General features: G+C 37.1%; 2 protein-coding genes across 3 annotated transcripts in view; one reads left to right on the top strand and one right to left on the bottom strand.

Moving 5' to 3' along the window:
* TMEM164 (transmembrane protein 164) overlaps positions 1–21,897 on the bottom strand; it is a 112,118-nt gene that overhangs the window by 18,173 nt on the left and 72,048 nt on the right. Inside the window, exon 7 of the mRNA XM_035541415.2 lies at positions 1,136–1,347. Within this exon, the coding sequence (XP_035397308.1) occupies positions 1,159–1,347 (189 nt within the window). The 3' untranslated portion in view covers positions 1,136–1,158. The remainder of the gene's footprint in view (positions 1–1,135; positions 1,348–21,897) is intronic.
* The window catches only part of AMMECR1 (AMMECR nuclear protein 1), an 81,498-nt gene that overhangs the window by 37,630 nt on the left and 21,971 nt on the right, over positions 1–21,897 (top strand). The gene's annotated exons all lie outside the window — the stretch shown is intronic.

Genomic DNA, 21,897 nt, shown 5'->3' with positions numbered 1-21,897 from the left:
CTTCCTCTTTGCTGTTAAAGCATCATGTCAATCCCAGTATTAAGTAAGATTAATATGGGGAATGTTCTTTCTTACATGTCTCACTAGTTTGTTACAAGCTGTTCATTTTTTGCTTCTCTCTACTCAGCTTGAAGGAATCAACTGCTGGAGTTCCGTATAAACTTCTCAAAGACCTAGTTACCTTTATTCTGTGCTGTGGAATATTTGCGTGTGTCTTTTAAAACCTCAGCAATCAAAATGGTCAGTGAGAAGAAGCTTAAACTCAAAGCAACTCCTCTGTTGAAGGTTAAATGTCTTATAATCTTAAACATTAGTGAGCCAGACTGGAGGGGTGCTCCTCCAGCCCCCTGCAATAGAATACTTTTCATTCTTCACAGTGCCCAATCCAGAACAGCGAGCTTGTACAGAAAATTTCCCTCAAAGACTAGGAAGGAGGTGATAGCCAAAAAATAGTTTTACAAAATGATAAAATATAAGAATGAGGAAATGGAAATGTATCAGATATCTCTTACCAGAATGGAATTCTCACACTTCAAGCTGAAAAGTAGCTGTTTGAAATCCTTGCAATTGTATGGTGTATGCAAACAGCAGTATTGCTAATAGATTATCCATTGTCACAAATCAAATAGTGCTGTACTCTTGCATAATTTTAATAAATGCTTAAAAGATTCCCATTGCATCATCTTAATTCTAAAATCTGAAGTCATAATATATGAGAAGTGATGCAAAAGTAAAGGGGACTCAAATATTTTCAGTGCAGTATTTCAGTAATGGCCACATTCTTTGGAAGGTTATACCAGGCTATCCAGAGAATAATTCAGTAATATTCAAGAGAAGAGAAATGAAACTACATACCAACCTCTTTTTCTAAAATTGTTGCAAGTAAAATGTTATGCTATTTTGTGGCATATAGGATTTTACTACCTTCTATGTGGAGCCTTTTTCACATGGATTGCACCAAAAATATTTCCTCTTGTTTTTAAAAACAAACAAACAAAAAGAAGACAACAACAAAACAAGTAAAAACGAAAGAACTCAGAAATGACTGCTGAAGTGTAAAGTTCCTATTTGAATTTACTAAAAAAAACCTGTTCTTTTATCTCAGTCATTATTTAAAAAAAATAGATAGGGATACCTGGAGCAGTTTCCTTCATGGCATTAGTAATTCCAGCTACAGGGCTTCCAGCAGAGAGCGTTTGAGGAATAACAGAAGCAGCTTTGAAATGCCTGTGAACTTCTGGAGTTTGGAGCTCCACAAGCCTTGCCTGGAGGTATCAGAAACCAGGACACTGTAATTTGATCCAACAGTATGTGGGCAGTAGGCTCTTGCAGAAGATACAGCAATTCCTGAAAGTAAACAAAAACTTCTTCAGGGGTGGCAAAATTAATCAGTAAAGTAGGTAGTATGAATGGGCTCTCCCTTTCAGAAAGTGGAACTTGACCAAAATTTTCAGTCGAGGATACAGGCAGATATTCTTCTGACTTTATTTTACTTTAACACTGAAAGGCACTTTTCTTCAGTTACTCTGATACAGCATTGCTGAAAAGAACCAAGTTGTCTGTCTAGTTCGTTCTTACCTTTTTCAGCACCCTACATGGAATTGTGGCCAGTTCACATCAGGCAAGATTTTATTACCAATATACTGAATAGTGCTTAGAATCCCAATAAATCAGAATTTCCTTGATCCTAGTAGTGATCTCTAATTGTATATTGTGTACAGTGTGTAGTGTATGCACCTCTACCTGTGTATAGCAGTATAACTTCTTTCAAATAACAGTGATTATTTGTCTGAGGTGAACAATTTCCTTCTTGGGACAAGGACAAACACACATTTAAAAAACCTTTTTTTGGTCTGTATACAAAAACGGTGAAGAATTGTGACCTAGTATGTTTCTTTTCCCCATTTTGAGCTCTGTAGGTTGTTATGCTGGTATGCTAGTACATTCTAAACAGGAAATTTATGTAGAATGATTCATCATTAATTGGATGCATCTGCCTAAGTTGTGAGGAGGGATGAGAATACCCATAGTTAAAATGCTAGTGCTGTATTCCTAATAAAATCTTAGAATTCAATTTTCTCTGCAGTTATATCAGTGACACGGGAAGGAAGTATCTTATTAAAATCCTTTGCAGAACGTTATGAAAATATAGATTCAGAGTTAGTGACTTCAACATAATTTTACTAAGAGGTTAGTTGAATAAAATATATCCTTTTTCACAATGTTTCATTGTATTGCATATTTAAATTAGGATGTAAGAAGTTTATAATGGGCAAAATAGTTCTTTAGACTGAATGTGTGAATATCCCATCTGAATGCATAAAGGTAAACCAATCCGGATTATGAAAAATACCTTGTGTTTTCCAGCTCCTTCAAGAAAATACACTGAACTTGGAAGCAGGTTACCACAGATTTTCATAACAGGTTGATAAACTACTTTCTTGTGTGTTCTGTTCAGCAGTAATACTTAAAAATACTTAAATTTTGGCACCGAAGTTTTAAACTCCTCCTCTTTTACACCTGAGATACTGAATGAAATGGTTTCATTTATTTTATACATTTTAGTTATTTTTTCCAGACATTTCATATAATTGGAAGTCATACTTCACACTTAGATCTAACAAGTGTAGTTGTATCATTTAAGTTTTAACAATTTTTACCCTGTCAAGGCTGGAATTTGTATATATATTTTTTTCCTTCCCCATATAAATATGTGTGTGTACATATATATATGTGTATATATATATTTCCCTCCCTATGTATATATATGGGGAAGGAAATAGTAGAGAAGAGGCAAATAAAGAGAGACTGATTATATGGATTATATGACACACAAATCTTATGTCATAGAAGAAAGCAATGAAACGAAACTACAGGGGTGCAAGCCTGAAGTGGATTAGCATAATGGCTGAAAACTGGATTTAAATTTTCAAGTAAAATGTAAGTCACCATTCTTAACTAGCATAGACCTGTCTCTACTGACTGTATGATGTAATCAGTCTTTTTGTTGTGTGTTCCACCTGAGAATTACGGCTACCTTCAGACATTCAGCCTCGCTTCCATAGATGTGGTTGGTCAAGAAATGCAAACAAAGAGGGAAGCTTGGGATGAGAAGTTTAAGATTGAAGGCAATGAAACCTGCAGCCCAACTTTCTCTTAATTGAATTTGGGTGTAGAGTGTACATGACTACTGGTGACCAGTTCAGTACTGGTGACTAGACTTCTATTGCCCAGTATTTATCAGCAATTTCAGGAGTCAGTCCTTGCTGCTGCTATATCGCCTGCCTTCTCTCCATGAAAAACTCTGTCCCCTTCTGCCTGTCCCACCCAGGAAAGCTAAATATCCAACTACAAGACTACAGTACGGCAAGCGTGTTTAAGGGGTAAAATAAAAACCAAAATTGAATGACCGATCACATTGAAATAGATGTTGGCCTTATTTAGTTAAGATTAGAGGCAAGTATTTGTACAGACAGGGCATCTCCCCTCTCTGTTGAGCCTAGATTAATTTCTGTTTAATTCCTGTTTGTTTTTACTAATCATAGCCTCATCTGACCTTCCCTCTATCTGCCTGCACGACCCAGCACTAACTTCACAAAGCCCTGACTATTGGCAATGCTGCTACGGATGAGGATAGTCATTGCTGCTGGCCCAGGGCAAAGCATCGTTGTGTTGCTGACTGTAATTTTTGAACGTGGGGAGTGGGCGGTGTGCGGGGGCATTATATATGTTTGACATTTCTGTTGTGACCTTCCCTGTTCACAGAAGTCAGTCTGAACTAATTCTTGCCAATAGCATTTCACGTAACGTTTCAGAGCGCATTGTTGCTTCTGTGTTGCCCATTGATAATACTTCGCAGGCTGTGGTATTGATTTATAGTAGACAGCTTCTGAAAGTCAACCTTTTTAATACTATTACTGCTCTGTGTCTGGTGTCAGTCAATGCAAAATGCCTGATAATTGCGAGGCAAAGCTTACGCTGTCACTTTCAGAGGTGAACTCTGCAGAGCAATGTTCAGTCTTCTCAGCCTGAACTCACCAGTGTTGTGCTATTCTTGTACGTTCAACATTAAAGCCAGGAAGCATAATGGTGCTTCTGTTGCTTCCTTTTCGTTTATGTTTCTATGAAAAGCAGGTGTGCAACAGGGAAGCTGGCTGGCAGATGGAATTTCTAGCATCTGTTGGTTGCCTCTGAGTTTTCAAGGTCATCTTAATGAGGCAGAGGGCACAGGCTGTGCTGCTGCTCTAGGATGACCAGCAACAGATGGAGAATCTCAAGGTGAGAAAATAGTCTTAGGGAGAGGTGCGGTAACATAGCTCTGTGTCTAGTTGAGTGGATGGATAGCCAGTGCCTCCCATTAAGCATATGAGGAGCCAGTGGCAATATACATTTGGAATTTGTAACTCCTAAATCCCACTTACCCCGCATGACCCCATTTAGTTAAGTTTTTAGTGGGGATGCAACCTATGAAATCCACTCAGCTTTAATAAACCTGGTATACATGCTGTCAAATCCATTTGAACCAATGAGGATACAGGCAGCTGAGGCTCCTCGGGTAGTTGCAGCACATGTCTTTCACTCATGCCATCATATCCCTCACTGAGTGACAGTCTTAGCAAGTCTGCACTGAGGAGTGATTTCAGAGCATCTGATGTTCCTGGGGAGGTAATGAAGTGAGGTACCGAGCTGATACTTAAACCTCAGGTGTCTGGCCCTAATGGAAGTTCAAGGATACTAAAGGAGTTGTAGGACTGTTTCTCTGCTAATCTATACTGTGAAGCCCACTGAAAGTTTGGTAATTGAGGATGTTGCCGTGATACGGACAAAAGCCATGTCTGAAAGAGATTTAGAAATTTGTAGCCACTATGACCATGTACTATGATTTCTCTGAAGGGAGGAAGGACTAGCTGGTTCAGAGAAGGTGGGGCTGTACCTGGGGAAACAAGAGGCCATATCAAGGAAATACATGAACTTAAACTAATTTTTACTAGATTAATTCCAAAAACATCTTCCATCATAACTCAGAGATAAAGTACAAGGGCTAAAGATAGGGCATCTTAAGGTATTTTGTTTTGCGGCCACGGGATTTGTCAGCTGAGTCAATTGCCAAAATACAAAATAATTGAGATGGTTGTGTTTTACTAGGTGCTTTTACTCATCACTAAATTTGAGGTCTGCTGGCCTGTATTGTGCCTTTTTTTTTTTTTTTTTTTTTTACCTTTGTGTGTAAATGATTTGCAAAGGTAGCTGTGATTTTTCCCCTTTCCTTACAGGCTTAAATGAGTTCTATTTTTAAGTCCTCAGTGGTTGTCACACTTGAGCCACATGCTGTTTCTTCCATCTTTCCCCTCACATACAGAAAACAAAGTGCAGGAAATGGAAGAGAAATTCTATCACAAATGAGTACGTTCCAATTAAAATCAGTAATGGGGGGGGAGAAGTACTTAAGGTGATCTTTGTCAAGTATAGTTAGACATCATTTTTGTAAGAAAATTGATTCTTTAAGTTTCCAAAACTGGAGTCTAAAAGCAATTTAATCATGTTGTTCTAGTGCATGTGTTGAGGTAGGATGTATACAGAGATATAATCTCTTTTATTGGACTGATGCAGTTGCATAAAACTAGATAAGCTTTTAGCTTACAAGCCTTTCCATAAGCAAGCTGTTAAAAGATCCTTTTTAGTAATTAAACCTTTTTTCTTTTCTTTTTCGGGAGGCAAGTTAATCTTTTATTCTGTAGAAACTTCGTCAGGTTTTGATTGTTATTTTATGTTTTCTTTTGGCTCACCCGTAAATTTACCTTTGTGTTCCCTTCTGATTATCTTTTGAAATTATAACTTTGCATTCGAGATGTTAATATAAGAGCATAGGTGGCCCAGAGGTGGTCTGAACATTTGTAGTGTTAGTAAAGATAAGGTGCATGGTGTTAACATTCTTTTTTTTATAATCTTTATGGAAATTGCAGCTGACTTAATAGAATTGTCTTAAACTCCTAAGTCAGAACTGGGTCAAAGTATATTAAGAAAGTTCAGCAGTAAACTTTCCTTTACAAACTATTATTTATATATATATATATATGTGTGTGTGTGTGTGTGTATATAAATAAATGTTGGGATTATACACATATATGGTGGGGTTGACCTCCAGAGGTATTTATTAATAGCCTTAACCCCCCTTATTATTATCCAAAATGCTTAGTTAAATGCATAGTTTAAGTATGATCCGCTGCTTCTAGTGAGATATGAAATGAAAATATGATGTATTGGCACCTTAATTTTTAAATGATGTCTGACTACCTTAATGAAATTCAGGCAATATTATTGTAACAATGCTATACAGACTCATGTTTTGCCTGCTGCATTATCTGTATAGAGATTAGGTTTTACTGAAACGTGGAGCTGTTCATATTTCTAAATCTCATCTTAGACCATAAAAAGTTGTTGCTGAACTATTGTAGACATGAATTTTGCAAATAACACCACTTTAATTTGGGTAAATTCTCAGATGTGTCATAGTGGAATATAATTGTTTAATAGTAAAATGGATTATGATGTAAACTCACAATAGCAGAAATGCCAAGTGAAGTACACAAATTTGAATTTATTGAGCCATGCTTAGTTATTCTATGTGAGTCAATTCAGTAAGTAGGTCTGTAAATGATTTTGTGCGTACAGTGCCTGGTCTTTATTTCAGGGAACTGTTGCTTACCAGAACTGTCTCCTGCCTTTTTTTCCAAAAGGACAAAGCTAAATACCATACTGGCTCTAGAAATTGTGGGAAAAAACCTTTTGCTTTAATGACGGGTTAAATGTTTCTCCTTATTTCATTAAGAAATGAAAATGAAATAATGTTGTTGTGGAGGGAGAAGGAGCATGCCTTAGTAAGTATGCTTCTTGCACATTATGTGTGTGGGGAAATAGTAATTTTGCCTTTTTTTTTCTTTATTAAAAATGTATTGGTTTTGTAATTGTTAGCTTATTATTTCTGAGAAAACCTTGCTAGACCTGTGGACCTAATGGTAGATGATGGTCTGTTTCCTTAGCAACACTTCCTGAAAGAAAGCAAAGGAAGGCACTACAAAAAGGAGGACGGTCCTTAGGTTGTTATTATTTTTAGGAAAGGAGGAGTGCATAAAGGTGCCCTACCAAAGCTTTTTAAATATGTGGAGGGTTATCAAAATACTGGTAATGATTTTGCTGGGAAAACTAAATTAAAGAATATGAATTGTTAGGTATGTATGTGAGGGGAAGAATGCATTACTCCGTTTGGTAGGATAAACTTATTCTGAGAATTGACTGTTTATGAAAGGTAACGAAGGATTTTGGAGAAATGGAATTCTAGAATTCAAAGTGATCACAGAATAGCTGTATCTGTCTAAAGTGGCTCAGGGAAGCTTGGAGGTTTTCTGCTGAGGTTGTCGTAAGTGCTAGGTCTCAGCCTTAGGATGTAGTGTAAGTAAGGAAACTCTCTGAAGTAAAATACTTATTTCATTGTCATATTTTAAAAAAATGCAGTTAGAGAGAGCATGCATTAAAACCCAGGAATTTGAAAAATGTGCTTCTTATAAAATGCATGCTTTGAAAAAGCCACGAATAAGCAAGTTGACTTGCATTAGTTGAGGTAATTTGTAGTACTGGGAATAAATCAGATATTCCTGAAATTTGACTGAATGTGAATGAGTAACTGGGGACATCCAGCAATTACTCAGACTTTCCAGATGGGTTTCCAGGAGGAGCCACGTCATTTGTGACTCTGGGCTTTCCCACGATGCTCTTGTCATGTACTTCCCACGCAGTCTCCTTTTATGTAAAGAAAATGGTACACACCCTGTGAGTTCAAAGACAGAGGTCCAGGTGAGTTGAAACACTAGTTGGGTTGAATGTCAGATTTGTATTTGACTTTGAATATTACTTGACATAAGTAATTGGGAAGGAGGGTGGAGTTGGGGAAACTGGCCACCCTGGTTTTACTAGTAAAGCTTAAAACTTCATTGCCAGAATTCTTTTTTTTCCATTACTTGTATGAATTGTTGTTGTTACTCCATGGTTTTTGGACAACTCTTTCATTTTGTTGTATGATATTCTTAGAGAGAAGGTTGTTCAAATCATTTCCTAAAAAAATCTTTTAGAATGGAAATTGCTTTCAGTTGAGAGTTTTAATCACTTCTTAAATGCTACAAAGGCATACCAGGTTAAGGGCCAGTGCTGGGGAGTACCAGACACAATTGTGTGTTGACACAGAAGAGAGGCATAGATACAGAATGCATCTCCCAGCAGTTGTGTTTAAAAAAAAAAAAAAAAGATTTGGAAACTTGTAGCTAGGACAGAGTAGAAGTTGGCACAGAAGTTACCTGCTTCTGGGCAAGCTCCTCTCACTGGCTGTTCTCAGCTCCATGGGAGATGCTCATTTTTAATACTGAGTAAGGGATGTTTCCCACCACTTCATTACTAAGGAAGAAAAAAAAGCTTCCCACTGCACATACTGGCCAGTGCTAATATGTGCTAAACACAAGTAGTATCTTAACACAGTTTGGCTCTCACTTCCAAAGGCATTGGAAACTGAGGTGCAGCTGTAGTATATTAGCTACCTGGCACAGCAGGAATAAAGGCTGTGTTTGGCTCAAAAGCTACTTTATGTGAAATCTTCTGTTTTAATAGACGCTATCAGGGATTAAACAAGGTCAAAGGAAAAAGAAATGTTCCTTACACTTAGAAGCTGTGAAAATCTTTAAACTCTGTAGCTTTGTGTAGGAGGGACTGTGGGAAAGGAGTCTCAATTAAAGTTTTCAGTCTGTCAGCACCTCCTCCATTTAGGTGTTTTCTGATGCTTGCTTTTGAGCCTGTATTAAAGAAGCAGCAGCACGAACTGGGTGTGCGGGACTGGGTTCCAAAAGCCCTCATTATTTCTGTGTACTTCAACACAAAAGTCGTGAAGCTTTTAAAATCTAATTGATATTTATTTTCATAGTCCAGAGTAAATGAGAATTAAAATGCTCTTGTAAACTACAGTGGGATTTTATGGTGTTTTTAAATAGTCCCAACAGATGCTTGTTTCTAAAAATCATTCCAATTGCCACCAGGAACAGAGAAGCTATGCCTTATGTCCTTTACAGAGCTGTACAGTTGAGGTAATAGAAAAACTCTTGGAAGAAGAAATGGCGTATCTGCTTCTGGTTGGACTTAAGCAGCCACATAAAATGCTGAAGAATGTCTGAAGACACCTAAGTCTAAACACACCTCCGATTCTGAGGTTCTCCGTAAGTCTCGTAGGCCTCAGCACTCTTCATTATTTCTGCTTTTATCATCTACATATTTCTGGGGATGATAAACTTGAATTTAAAAATGACTGAAGTGCTACTATTCATTTGAAGCTTTAAAATAGGATGGAACCAATTTTTTTTCTTACGTAATGTTAAAATACAGTATTAGGGACAAAAAGAGCCCAGGTTAGTTGTTTTTTTTTTTCTGAACTGTTATGCAGTTTTCAAATCATACCATTTTCAAATGTACTTCATAAAAGTATATGGATTGATGTATGTTCAGTCCATAAAAGTGTATATTAGTGCTATCCTTTATTTTAGAAACAGAAATTAAATGTCGACTTCTTGGCTGTGTAAGTAACAATGTATTGACATAGTTTCTAATTCATCTAATGCTGTGAGAATATGGAAGTAAACAGTTCTTTGGAAACACTTTTGGAATATACATCTCCATATATTTTTAACATCACAAATTTCTACTTTTATGTTAATTTTCAAAACTTTAATTAAAACTTTTCTAAATCTAATTCTTTGTGTTTTAATAAGCACACTGAGAATCACTTTTTGACCATAGTGGATAGCAGTTTTTTTGACCATCAATGCCAATTTGCAGGCTACAAAATCTGTTAGCTTGCATGCTTACATTAAGGTTTGTTGTTCTGATGCAATGGTATAATGTTTTTTCTCACTGCATATTACTTGTAACAAAGGGCCAGCAGTCATGCCCGCAGTCTGTCAGGCTGGACAAGTACACGTATAAATGACTCCCACAAGAATTTAGGGAACTTGTACAGATGTTAAGGAGTGCTCTGATGAGCCTGAGCACAGCTCTTGGGAAATTCCCCATCTGTCATAAGCTGCAGGCCCAGCGTCACTGAAAAAGGCCTTTGTGATAATGGCAATTACTTGGGTGTTGTGTAAATCAGCGTCTCAAATAAGGTTTATTAAACTTGTACCAGCAAGGGAGTGTGACTTTGTTAAAGTTAATGATGTTACACCTTCTTACTTTTGATCGAGTTCTCAGTTGATTAAATTTTATTTGGTTTCCTTTGACAGGGAAAGGAAGAAAAGCTCTTGGTTTTCTGAACGCTACAACTTTTTGATACTTCTAGCTTAAGTAATTCTAACGACTTTTATTTCTGCAATACCACAAACTGCAATAGATCTCATGCTACCTGTAGCATGTGATTCATTTGCCAGTTTGGACACCAGCCTAACTGCTAGTAACGATTTTGGTGTTTCACTCTTAAACAAAAGCCAGGTTAAAAATACATTCACACTGGTACATTCAAGTGACTTGTCTCAGTTTAGAAGATGACTTCTTTTTTCCTGTATGAAAAGTGGCTGAAGTGGGAATGATTTAGAATAAAAAGTATATCTAGCACTTGATCAGAACATCAGTAATTCTTTTTCCTCAAATATTGGCTTATATTTCATTCAACCGAACTGCCAAAAAACTGGAAGCCAAAAATGTTTAAAGCCAAAATGTATTGACTCAGTTGTATGAAGGTTGAAAGAGACTTGAGTATCTGTGTTTTAAAATTAAATATAAAAAAAAAAAGAGAGGGAGGGGGCTGTTCTTATGAAAGACAATTAAAAGCTTTTTCTGTTATCTCTCTGCTAGTTATTTCCAGATGTTATTGTTAATGCCCCACAGATAGCATGTGGGTTCTGCTGTGAAGAAAAAATACTTATATTTATGAGCACACAGAAGGGAAAAGGGGAAATATAATTTTAAAATAACTGAAAGGTCACTGCAACCTCAGTCCTCCAACAGGGGTATCGCTGCTTTTCACCAGAATCATTTTTATGTGTTCTGTCAAAGAATTGTTGCTGGTTTTGTTTCTGTTCCCAGAAGCTTCTACACAATTTGCAAGCTGGTTAGATGGCCCTTTCTCATCCATGCTGAGGATGCATTCTGCAGTTTGCTCACTTAGCTACAGAGAGGCTTTTTTTCCTTTGACCTAGACTGCTAATCCCTCATTGCAAAGAGCAGCAGCTGTGCTTTGTCTGCGGAAGTCTCTGCACTGCATGCAGCCTTGTTTGTTAGAGCAACCCCTTCTTTGTGTTCTGTTTTTTCAGATACTGAAAGGGTGATTTTCTCTTTTCTCAATCAACAAACTGTCTTCAAGTTTGTGGAAGTCTACAATACATAAGTATTTTCACAAATGTAGGTTTACAAGAACTGCTATGTAGAGTTTCACAAAACTGAGTAGAGTAAGTGTTGCTGATGTGCAGGAGGTGAGCCATTTGTGAGCTGGTTTTTAGAAAGCGGATGAAACCTATTTTCATTCAAATATTAAATATACTTTAATATTATATTTAATATTAAATATACTTTAATATTATAAAAATACTTCAGGTATGTTGAAGTGTAGCTGTAATGGATATAATTAAATATAAACCATTTTTGTGTTTGTTGTATCCTTACTCAACATTGAATAACCAGACGTCAGTTGCTCTTGGGATAATTTGCTCAGTTAAACTTCTCTAACTATATATGTATAATATAAGCGATTTAAGAAATTACAGTATTTTAAAGCTAAGTTAACACAAGAACTGAACAGATAAAATTCTTTGCTGTTTTAGGCTTCTAATGCAGTGAATAGGCAGAACGCCCATTACCATCAAAGGGAGAAGAATTTGGCTTGTAGAATCTTCTAAGAGGATATTATATGAAATATTTAATTAGTAAGCATAAATTTCACATTTCATTTAATTTCATAGTCAACCATATTCATGTTTATACTTAGATGTTTGTAATGATCCTTTATTCTGTAGTTGAGAAGAATTTTTGAATATATGTAATGTTAAATGGATTCCTTGACTACTTATGTTGCAGTTTTTGAGGCTGCAGACAGATGTAGCCTAGCATAACCTGAACTTTTTGCCTGTTCTTCATTTCAGAACTTCCTTTTCATTTTGTTCCAGCTTTTTTTATTTGCTACTCAAAATCTGGTTTAGAGTAGAAGACACATACAGAGTGACAGCTGGCAGACTTGGAACTGAATGTAATGTTTAGCTGAGCTTGCAAAGGTTTTGTTGCTTTGAGTGTCTTGACCTTGGATATAGTGATTTGTGAATGCCCTATCCAGTCACCTCTATAAGCCGAATATGTTGGAGGTTGCACTGAATTTACCACCCGAAGTAGACAGAACTATGGCAGAAAGCTAGAGGGAATACAGGGATGAAACAGTGAACTTCTGTCTTGAGAGACAGAAGTCACAGAGTTGCTAAAAAGAGAAAAAAGAAGTTTACTTGTGTGTGGAAGAGGAGGAAAGGACGGAAACATGAAGACAGCAAAGCCTCCAAATGTATAGAATGGGTTTATGTGTCTAATGCATGGTTTTGGATTGGTGATTTATGGAGGTATTGAGCAATCATAACTTAACCTGTTAATGAAATTCTTGTATAAAATAAAAGCCTACAAGTGCACAAAGAAATTAATTTTGAGAGTCCTTGGTTATTGTCTTTAATAACAAATTAAGACTTGTCCTAATGCAACAATTATCATGCCTGCATTCTAGAGTGGCTTCAAGATAGCAGGAGGAAGTGTCTAGAAGCCAAAATGCTTTCTTCTGTGCCTACGCATTCCCATGAAATAAGGAGTGGCTATTTCTTTCCCGAAGGTCTTACTACATATCATATGCCACAAGGGATCCATCTTGTGCCTTTTTTATACTATATTTACAAAAACACTGAGAATTAGTAAGATGCCATGAGCTCAGACACCAACCTTTATACTGACAGCACTCACATTTGCATCTCTTTGTAGCTGCCGTATATATTCACAGAATGTCTAAGAGACTGCACTTAGGTTACAACACACAAAAAACAACAAACCACCACCACACACACAAAAAAAAGTTTAAACATGATCCAAGTTAAGTAGAGATATCGATGAAATGCACATCTTGGGAAACAAGCCAGGATGTTACTCAGTTCCCTGTATTATGAGTAGTCATATTCCTGTCTCTAAGGCAGCGTGCACCCTGAGCTATCAGACTACGTTCATCAGTATTTTCATATGTTATTTCATTGTCTTAATCTTTTTTTCTGTTGTAGTGCAACAGCTCAAGTGAATGTGATTTTTTTTTTCCTTTCTAATTCAGCTACTATGTATTCTAACATGCCTTTTGTTTTCCTTGTTCTTAAGCTGATTGTATGTAATTTGTCCATAACTATGGATTCTTGACCATAGAACAAGTTTCTGTATTTGTGATAAACAGTATGAAAACAGAGATTAAAAGAATTCCATCTGCAGCATTAACCGAACTGGTTGGTTGAAGGATATTGACAACTAAAAAAAATGTAACTACTTAGTATTTTTATACAAAAGTGCAGTTTATAGTATTTCCAGTGACAAAATTGAGAATACTTGGTACTGTGCTGTTCCAGGCTTCCAACAGTATAACAAAAAAAAAAAAAAAACTATTTTTAGAGGTCTCAGGAAATTGAACATGTAAATGTTCAAATTATATTCATATATTTATGCATCATTGCATTGCTGAGAAGTTTTGTAACATTTTTACATATCTGCTTAGGATGAGGCTTTTTAAAATGCATAAAGAACTGAAAATATTTTTAACTTGTACTTTTTAAAATGATGACTTGAACACTTCTCTAGAGGTGAGTAGTATTTTGCGATTGATTAAGTGGGTGTTGAATTCAGCAACAAAGTGGCCTTAAATATGTTGTCTTGAATCCAGTACCTGTTTTGGGGTAAAGTGGTGATCTTAGGTCAGTATTGAGAGAACTATTGGAGCTGTAAAGAATTCCAGGGACTTGTCATGTGCTTAAGGATTTGAGTGGTTAATGTTACTTGAGCTTAACAGTCCTAAATCTAATTGAACAGTTCATTTTTGTCAATTATCTAAACTTTGCCATCTGCTGGAGAGCCCTTTAGTGACATTAAAATTTAGTCCAGTTGGAGCTCAGAGTTTTGACTCATCTTTTATGATGTGTTCAACAAACAAAAACCTACACACCAAACCCTGGTCAGTTTAGTTATGCAATTTGTTAATAAGCATCTGAAATGAGGGTGGTAGGCTTTCTGTGTTATGTTGTGTGATTATTTTAAGTGCTGTGGATTTGCTTTTCCTATATCAAAACAGGATATTTCCATGGCAATTGACACCTTTCAGTTTCTTGAATGTTTGCATGAGGATGACACACAAACTGTCATGGCTTTGAATTCTATTGTCCTCATTTATCCCAGCATGATGAGAGATGCTGGGAGGGGCGAGGGAGAACATAGGAAAAGGCAGAAAAGAAGCTGCCACTTAAAAAGAAACTACGCGTACAGCTGCTTTACCTCATGTCCAGCTACAGTCAGAAAATGCTGTTCAAAGTCCTTGCTGAGCCATTGGGAGTACAGGCAAGCGTTAGCGTGGATTTCCTAGCTCACGCTGTTCAGTTCTAGAAGCATGGAGTGCACGGAGCATAGCAGTTCTGCCTTTTTTTGCTAGGCCTGGGTAAATGCACAGTAATTGCACACTTTGTTGTAATTTGCTACAAACCGTACTTCTGTGTCTTACTGACCTACTAGGTGAAGAGCTGGAGTTTAGCATATCTGTTACCCTATTACTGAAGCTCTGCCTACATCTTTAGGTTAGGTTAATTTTAAGTAAGAAAAAAATTGATTTTCTGTGTAATAGGACATTTTTACAGTAATTTGAAATGATTCCCCCATTTCCAGTGGGATTAAAACAGAATGAGAAAAATGCAGTCTTTAACTTGTTTGTTCTTTCTTCACATCTAAGGAGAAAAATAATTTCTTTATAACCACGAAAGCAGTATAGGGTAAGATTTTTGGCTTCAGGAAACAGTAAGGCTGTTGGAGCCATAGAAACTTGACTCTTACTAATGTAATCAGGACACTGCAATATTACTTTGTAAGTTTTCTATTTCCAACTACGTTATGTTTGCTGATGTGAGCAGATCGTAGGAGTTATGAATTCTGTGATCATATTTTTCCACTTTAAGGCCATAACAGTGCATACACAGAATTCTCCTGAACTTTAAGGATCTCTTCATACAAATGTTCATTGTTTCATTGGAAAGTTACAGCAGTAAAAGATTAATTCAAGTCATTATGTCCATGTAGTGTAACATTATTTTGACATAATGATGAACAGGGTTTACGTGGAAGAATCCAGATCATGAAGGAATATTTATCTGAGTAGTTCTCAGCAGTAGAAAAAACATGTTTATTATTCTTTTTTCTTCTAAAAAGCTCTTTTTAAATTTATGTAAGCCTTAGCTTTTACAGCTTCCATGGTTATGAGTTTTCTTTTTGTATGGGAAATTTTGTAATGGTAAAAAGCAAGGAGTTCAATCATTTGCATCTGGCATTTGTGTAAGATTGTCAGACTCAGCTGAAGAACCAGCAGTAATTAAACCTCCAGGATTTTCAGACACAGGGCATTACGCAGATGCACACTAGCTGCATGTCTTAACAGATAATCCCGTTGAATGCAGACTTCTTGAGAAGCAACTTTGAAGTATCCCAGACCATGTTAGTTGTTCCATTTGTGCTGTGGAGTTGACCTGTGCATGTACTGTGAGTCAAGATAGCCAGAACAGGAAATGAGATTAAAATAATTAAAATAAGGATTTGCCTGCAAATCATGGGTCTTCTTTAGAATCTCTAGAAATACTGTGAAATATTTAGAAATACCTCTTTTGTTGATTTAAACGTCGGTAGGAAGTGAACTACAGCACTTGCTTGGGGGAAAACCAACAAGGTAGCAGAACATTTTCAGCAGCTCCAGTGTGGTTTGCCTTTCACTTGTATGTGGATGGCACAACGCGCCAGAGGGCCGTGCTGCCATCCAGAGGGCCCGCAACAGGCTGGAGAAATGGGCTGACAGGAGCCTCATGAAGGTTAAGAAGTATGGAGTCCTGCCCCAGGGGAGAAACAACCCCAGCACAAGGATGTGCTGGGGCCTCCCAGCTGGAAAACAGCCTGACAGAAAAGGACCTGAGTGTCTTGATGGACACCAAGTTGAACAAAAGCCAGCAGTGTGTCCTTGCTGCAAAGAAGGCTCTTGGTGTTCATGGCTGCATTAGGCAAAATATCACTGGCAGGCTAAGGGAGGGGATTCTTCCCCCTACTTAGCACTGGTGGGGCCACATCTGCAGAACTGGGTCCAGTTCTGGGCCCTCCAGTACAAAGAGACATGGACATACTGGATAGAGCCCAGCGCAAGATGCTGAAGGGCCTGGAGCACCTCTGCTGCGAGGAGAGGCTGGGAGAGGTGGGACTGCTCGGCCTGGAGAGGAGGAGGCTCGGGGAGGACCTCACCAATGTCTATGAACACCTGAAGGGAGGGTGCAGAGGGGATGAAGCCAGGCTCTGCTCAGTGGCGCCAGGGCAAGAGGCGACGGGCACAAGCTGGAACATGGCAGGTCCTGTCTGAACGTCAAGAAGGATTTCTGTGCTGTGCTGGAGTGCTGGCAGAGGTTGCCCAGAGAGGCTGTAGAGTCTCTTCCTTGGAGATCTTCAGAAGGGTCTGGACATGGCACTGGACACCCTGCTTGGGGTGGCCCTGCTGGAGCAGGGGCTGGACCAGATGGGCCCAGAGGTCCCTGCCACCCATTCAGTGATTCTGTGATGTGACTGAAACCATTAAATCATTTCCCCCTAGTGACTGCAGTCAATAAAGATTTTTTTTTTATTTCCATGACCCTGTGCCCACATGCTGTGATGCCTGCTGTCATTATGGAACTGATTTTGCACAAATTAAGTTATTGATGAGTTTGTATAGCATGAGGAACAGGTGATAAAATGCTTATCTTCATAGATGATGATACAGAAACAGTTAATTGTGATATATCCTAATCGCCTCTGTTCAGGTTTCAGGAATACTCCAAACAGAATACCTGAATTATTATTTTTATTCCTTGTGTATTTGAAATACATTTAAATTAGTATTTGTATAAATAGACCTTTTAGGAATTCCAAGTGCAATGCTACAATGTTGACAAAAATCTGATCTGCAGCCAAAATATATATTGTTTTTAACACAGCTTTTAACTTTTCCTTTATTACATTTTCTTTTTTTCAGTGTCCTCTTGGAGGAGGCCCATTAAGTGGGGATTGTTAAGGTTTTGCTGGGTTCTGTCATCACCACCAATAGTCGTTTCTCTTTTGTTCCATACCATGAGCTGTTTTGACGTGACATGCACAGCTCTAATTTTAACACATACCACAGCTGGGCACCTCTGTCATAAAACCCAGGAATGACAGCGTCCTGTGTGGGAAGCCGTAAATTACTGCTGCTTTGTTCTGCAGGCAGCTGCAGTACTGATGCAGAACCTTGTCCTTTGTTTCTTTTAGCATGTGTCAGGGTTAGATTTAGATGAATGACTTACCAACCAAGAAGTTCAGGTGCCTTGAAATTTTAGATCAAGTTTTTAAATACTTTGGCATCTGAATGAAAAACAAACAAACAAAAAAAAAAAACCACCTTGGAAACCTACTTGTGCTTATCCTTGTCACTGTTACACAACTGGGAGAGCAGCTTCGAAAAGTACTAAAGTGAGCAAATAATGGTTTCTCTCTTTTTGGTAGATGGTTCTTCTTTTGCCCAGGGGTTCTTTTCTTCCTTGTCACTCAGCAATTTGAAACTACTAATAAAAACTCTGTATATTGGTTTGTCCTTCAGGATATTCTGAACAAACTGAAGTTTCCTTGAAGGAAAATGCTTGAAATAGAACACCAGAACGTTTTTCTCTTTCCATATCTGGGTCTGCTCTTCACAGTTGTTATGAAATTTTTCAGTGTATTGTATTTATGTCTCTAATAGCACTGATACGCCATCTGCAAGAAGTCTGACAATATTCAATCCTGTATACTTTAAAGGAAAAAAACAAACCTACACAACAACAAAAAGAAACTAAGGAAAGCTGAGTGCCTCTTGGTAAATTCGACCTACCCAGATGTGTGTGTTGTCTTAGTGTTGTCTGGTGACTGCTGCAGCCTTGCTGATAAATTGCCTATTAACAACACTGGTAACAATTTCCACACACACCAGAGAGTTGAGAAATTCTAGGGACAAAAATTAATAAAATAAGACAGCTTATTTGAGGCATGTCTGGCTGCCTAATCTAGAGACTTAATTGTGTTATCCAGTCAGTGAATGGAGTTTGCCTTTTCTAATGAACTCTTCTAAACACTTAATTTAGGTACATACTCTGAGTTGTCTCTTAGAGGAATGTTATTCTTTTCAAAATTAAAATAACCATCTAAAATAGAGTATCAGAATATTCTGTCATCCCCTGAAACCAGATGACTGGATCCAAATGCTGGAAGTGTGAAGCCAGTGGGGGGAGGTGAGACCGAGACTGGGGGAGAGATTTCCTGGCACACCTTAGTTTGCAGGAGTTAGAAAAATTGCCTGAAGAGCCAAAATGCCAGATCTATATTTTATTTGTCCTACCTGAAGCACTGCTGCACTTTGCTAACTAGTTAGGCCAAAAAATTAAAACTTCAGAGAATTGTTTCTGTCCAAAATGTCAACAAGTGTATTTCCTTTTTATTTTTATTCTTTTTTACCCCATGACTGCCACTTAGCAACATAATGTGCAGGAAGTATAAATGTTGTTCTTTCCCTTTCTGTCTCCTAAATGTAAGGGAGGGTTCAGGAAAAAAACACGTCATTCACAGTTGTTCTATTTCCTGGAAATTTTGTGGTCTGAACAAAAAATAAATAAAAATAAAAAATGACAATATAAATAAATTATTTTCCCCTGCATTCAAGTGATTTGACAATGCATTTAAATCACTGCTTGAAATCTCCATTTAAGTTGGCAAATCTCTGCTGGTGATGTAGAAAAGCTAGAGGGCTGTCACGTAAGGTCTGTTAGGCTGTCTGATCGCTTACATGGAAAGCTAAGAGAATTTTATTCACCACAATTCCTCTTTCTGAAGAGGAGCGTACTCTGCCCTGTTTTTCTAACTTAAAAATTAATTGCAGATTGTGACTTGGAAGCTGCTAGTTTTCTGCCAAACTGAGTTATGATAGCTGATTTTCACCAGGAAAATGTCAGTGACCTCCCTAAGTGCTCTGTAATTTCTTCCTATTGAAGTTATACGAAAGCTGAAAAAGTAAAAATCTCAACTAACTTCAATGAGCCTGCAATGGAACAAACTTTTTTTTTTTTCTCTTTGAAATCCTGTCATTAATTGTCTCTTATCGCTGTTACCTCACTGCTATTACCTAAAATTCAGTGAGTTTGCCACTCGTTAATTTCAGGATGTTTTGAATTAACTGAAGAACAATATGTAGGCCCTTTGGGCTCAGTTTATTGACATAGGCCCATTTCTTTGTAAAACGTATTTTCTAAGGTACATCACATTTCTCTTGATGAAAGAATCGAGAATATCAGGGTTATACTTACTGAGCTGAATGAAAAGGGTTTTCAAGTTTCAGTCCTTTGCCTACCATGTAAAAGTAGTGCTAATATTTATCAGGAGAGGGCAATAGTTAGTAAAGTCAGATCTTTAACCTATTTTTTCACCACTGTGCTGATGGTATTTAGAGAACTGTTGTTTACTTTAGATGACAAAAAGATATGGTTTGGTATATCTGTGCTCTGTATAGGAAACTGGTTAATTAAGAAAAAAATGGGCTGTAGTAGAGTGAACTGAAAAAAATAATGGAAAAAATATTTTTAATTAGATTAGTTTGCTTAATTTTATCCATTCTCTTTTGATTGATGTTCAGGGATCTATATTTCTTTGCTGTAGACTGAGCAGATTGTGAAAGAAGCTGTCACACAAAGATTTGTAGGAGTCAGGGATCTTGGATGCTATTCTTGATTCTGTCACTGACTCACTGTGTAAGCCTCCTAAATTGCGTGAGTCACTTAATGTCTCTGCCTCATTTACACTTCCTTTAAAAGTAGAGTATTACTTATATTACGCCCAGTGCTTGAATGTTTCCTTTGCATCTTCTCCCACTATGTGATGTTAAAGCCCTGAAAGTAATTTCCAGTAACATACACAATCGGGCCCAGTTTTGCCTAACTTCCATCCAGTTTGGGTCTGCGGATGTGATTGTCCACTAAAAGGTTTAGTGAGGAATTTAATTATTGCTTTCATTAAATAATAATAAAATAGTAAGAATTCATCCAATACCTTCCTTTGTTCACACAAATTCTTCTCTACTTTTTGTGATGCATACACGCTGGTAAACTTTTTAAAGATCCTTTAAAGTCATTTGTATTTCTCATTTCCTCCATTTCTGCCCTACTGTTTATTACCCAGCTGCCACATCATGTTTAAGAGCCATAGGTTCTTAAAGACTGAAGGTGACTACTTTTATTTCTTCTAGCATTTCTGTGGCATACAGAAAATACAAATGGACAGCACAGTGATGTATTGCATTTTGGTTCACCTGCTCATGCTGTTATTCAGAACCATGAAAGAGTATTTTACTAAAACAAGGTGTAGTCCTAAGGAATGTAAGCCTTAATTATAATTTTCACTGAATTTCATGCTGTTAGTCATAACTCAAAATAGTTGAAACAATTTCCTTTTCTTTAAATCTTTTCAGTGTCTTTAAACACTGAAATACTTTAAAGTTTGCAAGCTTTCCTACTTTCCTGTACTCCCAAATGCAAAGGGGAATGGAACATGAACTTACCAAAGAACATATTTCTGGAGAGTTTATGGACAGATGAACTTCATTTGAGCAGGAGCTGGGATTTGTATAGCATAGCTCAGCCCAAAAAAAAAAAAAACAAAACAACCTGATTGTTGAGTAATACTTTGTTTTTTCTCGACTGGCAATTACTTGGTCTGTCTTAGTAGGATGCACAAAACTTCATAAATAAAGTATATTTAACTAGAAATGCGATACATGTGTGTACATGCATTTTGTGTCTAAAAATAGTTTTCTTTGAATAGGATTCAATTTTGACTTTGCCTGCTTTGCTTTTAACATGAAGCAGAACCCCATGTGGAAAAACTAATGTCCTTTTATTGGCCAGCTAGAATTCCTCTTGCTTGGCACTGCTTCTTTTCAACTCTTCACTACCAAGTACTTCCATTTAGTCAGAACCAATATATGTAAATTAGCTCTGGGCATTAAGAAATACAGAACAGATGACGTAAAAAATGTTTTTCAAAATAGTATTTTTTTTCTTTACAGATGTTTTGAACTTTGCTTAATTTTTCCAAATTATTTTACTGGTTATTTCCACCTACTCTTCCTTTATTTTAAGTTTAACAGAAAAAAATGTGGAATTTGTTTTCAAAACCTGTTATCTAATATACCAGTCTTTGCTCCAATACAATCCTTTTGTCTTTCTAACAGAAGAATTAACAGAACACGGCACTGAATAAGATGGTAAAATCATGTTCTAATAGTGCAAAAGTAATGCTTCCATCAAAGAAACACAACAAAGTTTCTTCAGTCGAGAATACCTACATGCAAGTATATCATGGCTTTTCTTTCTGAACAGCTCAGATCAGAAATGAGTTCATTAAGGAAAGTGAGCATATGTTATCTTGTCTGTGTTTTATGCTTGCTTTAAATTGGTCACCAAGAAGCACGCTAACAATAAAAGCGAGGTAAAAGTCTGAATTTACATATGTACATATTTGTAGAGTTTATGATATGTGCCAAACTGT

The sequence above is a fragment of the Cygnus atratus genome, chromosome 13 (genome assembly GCF_013377495.2).
Source record: "Cygnus atratus isolate AKBS03 ecotype Queensland, Australia chromosome 13, CAtr_DNAZoo_HiC_assembly, whole genome shotgun sequence".
Classification (NCBI taxonomy): Eukaryota; Metazoa; Chordata; class Aves; order Anseriformes; family Anatidae; genus Cygnus; species Cygnus atratus.
This window is presented reverse-complemented; position numbering and strand designations above follow the sequence as displayed.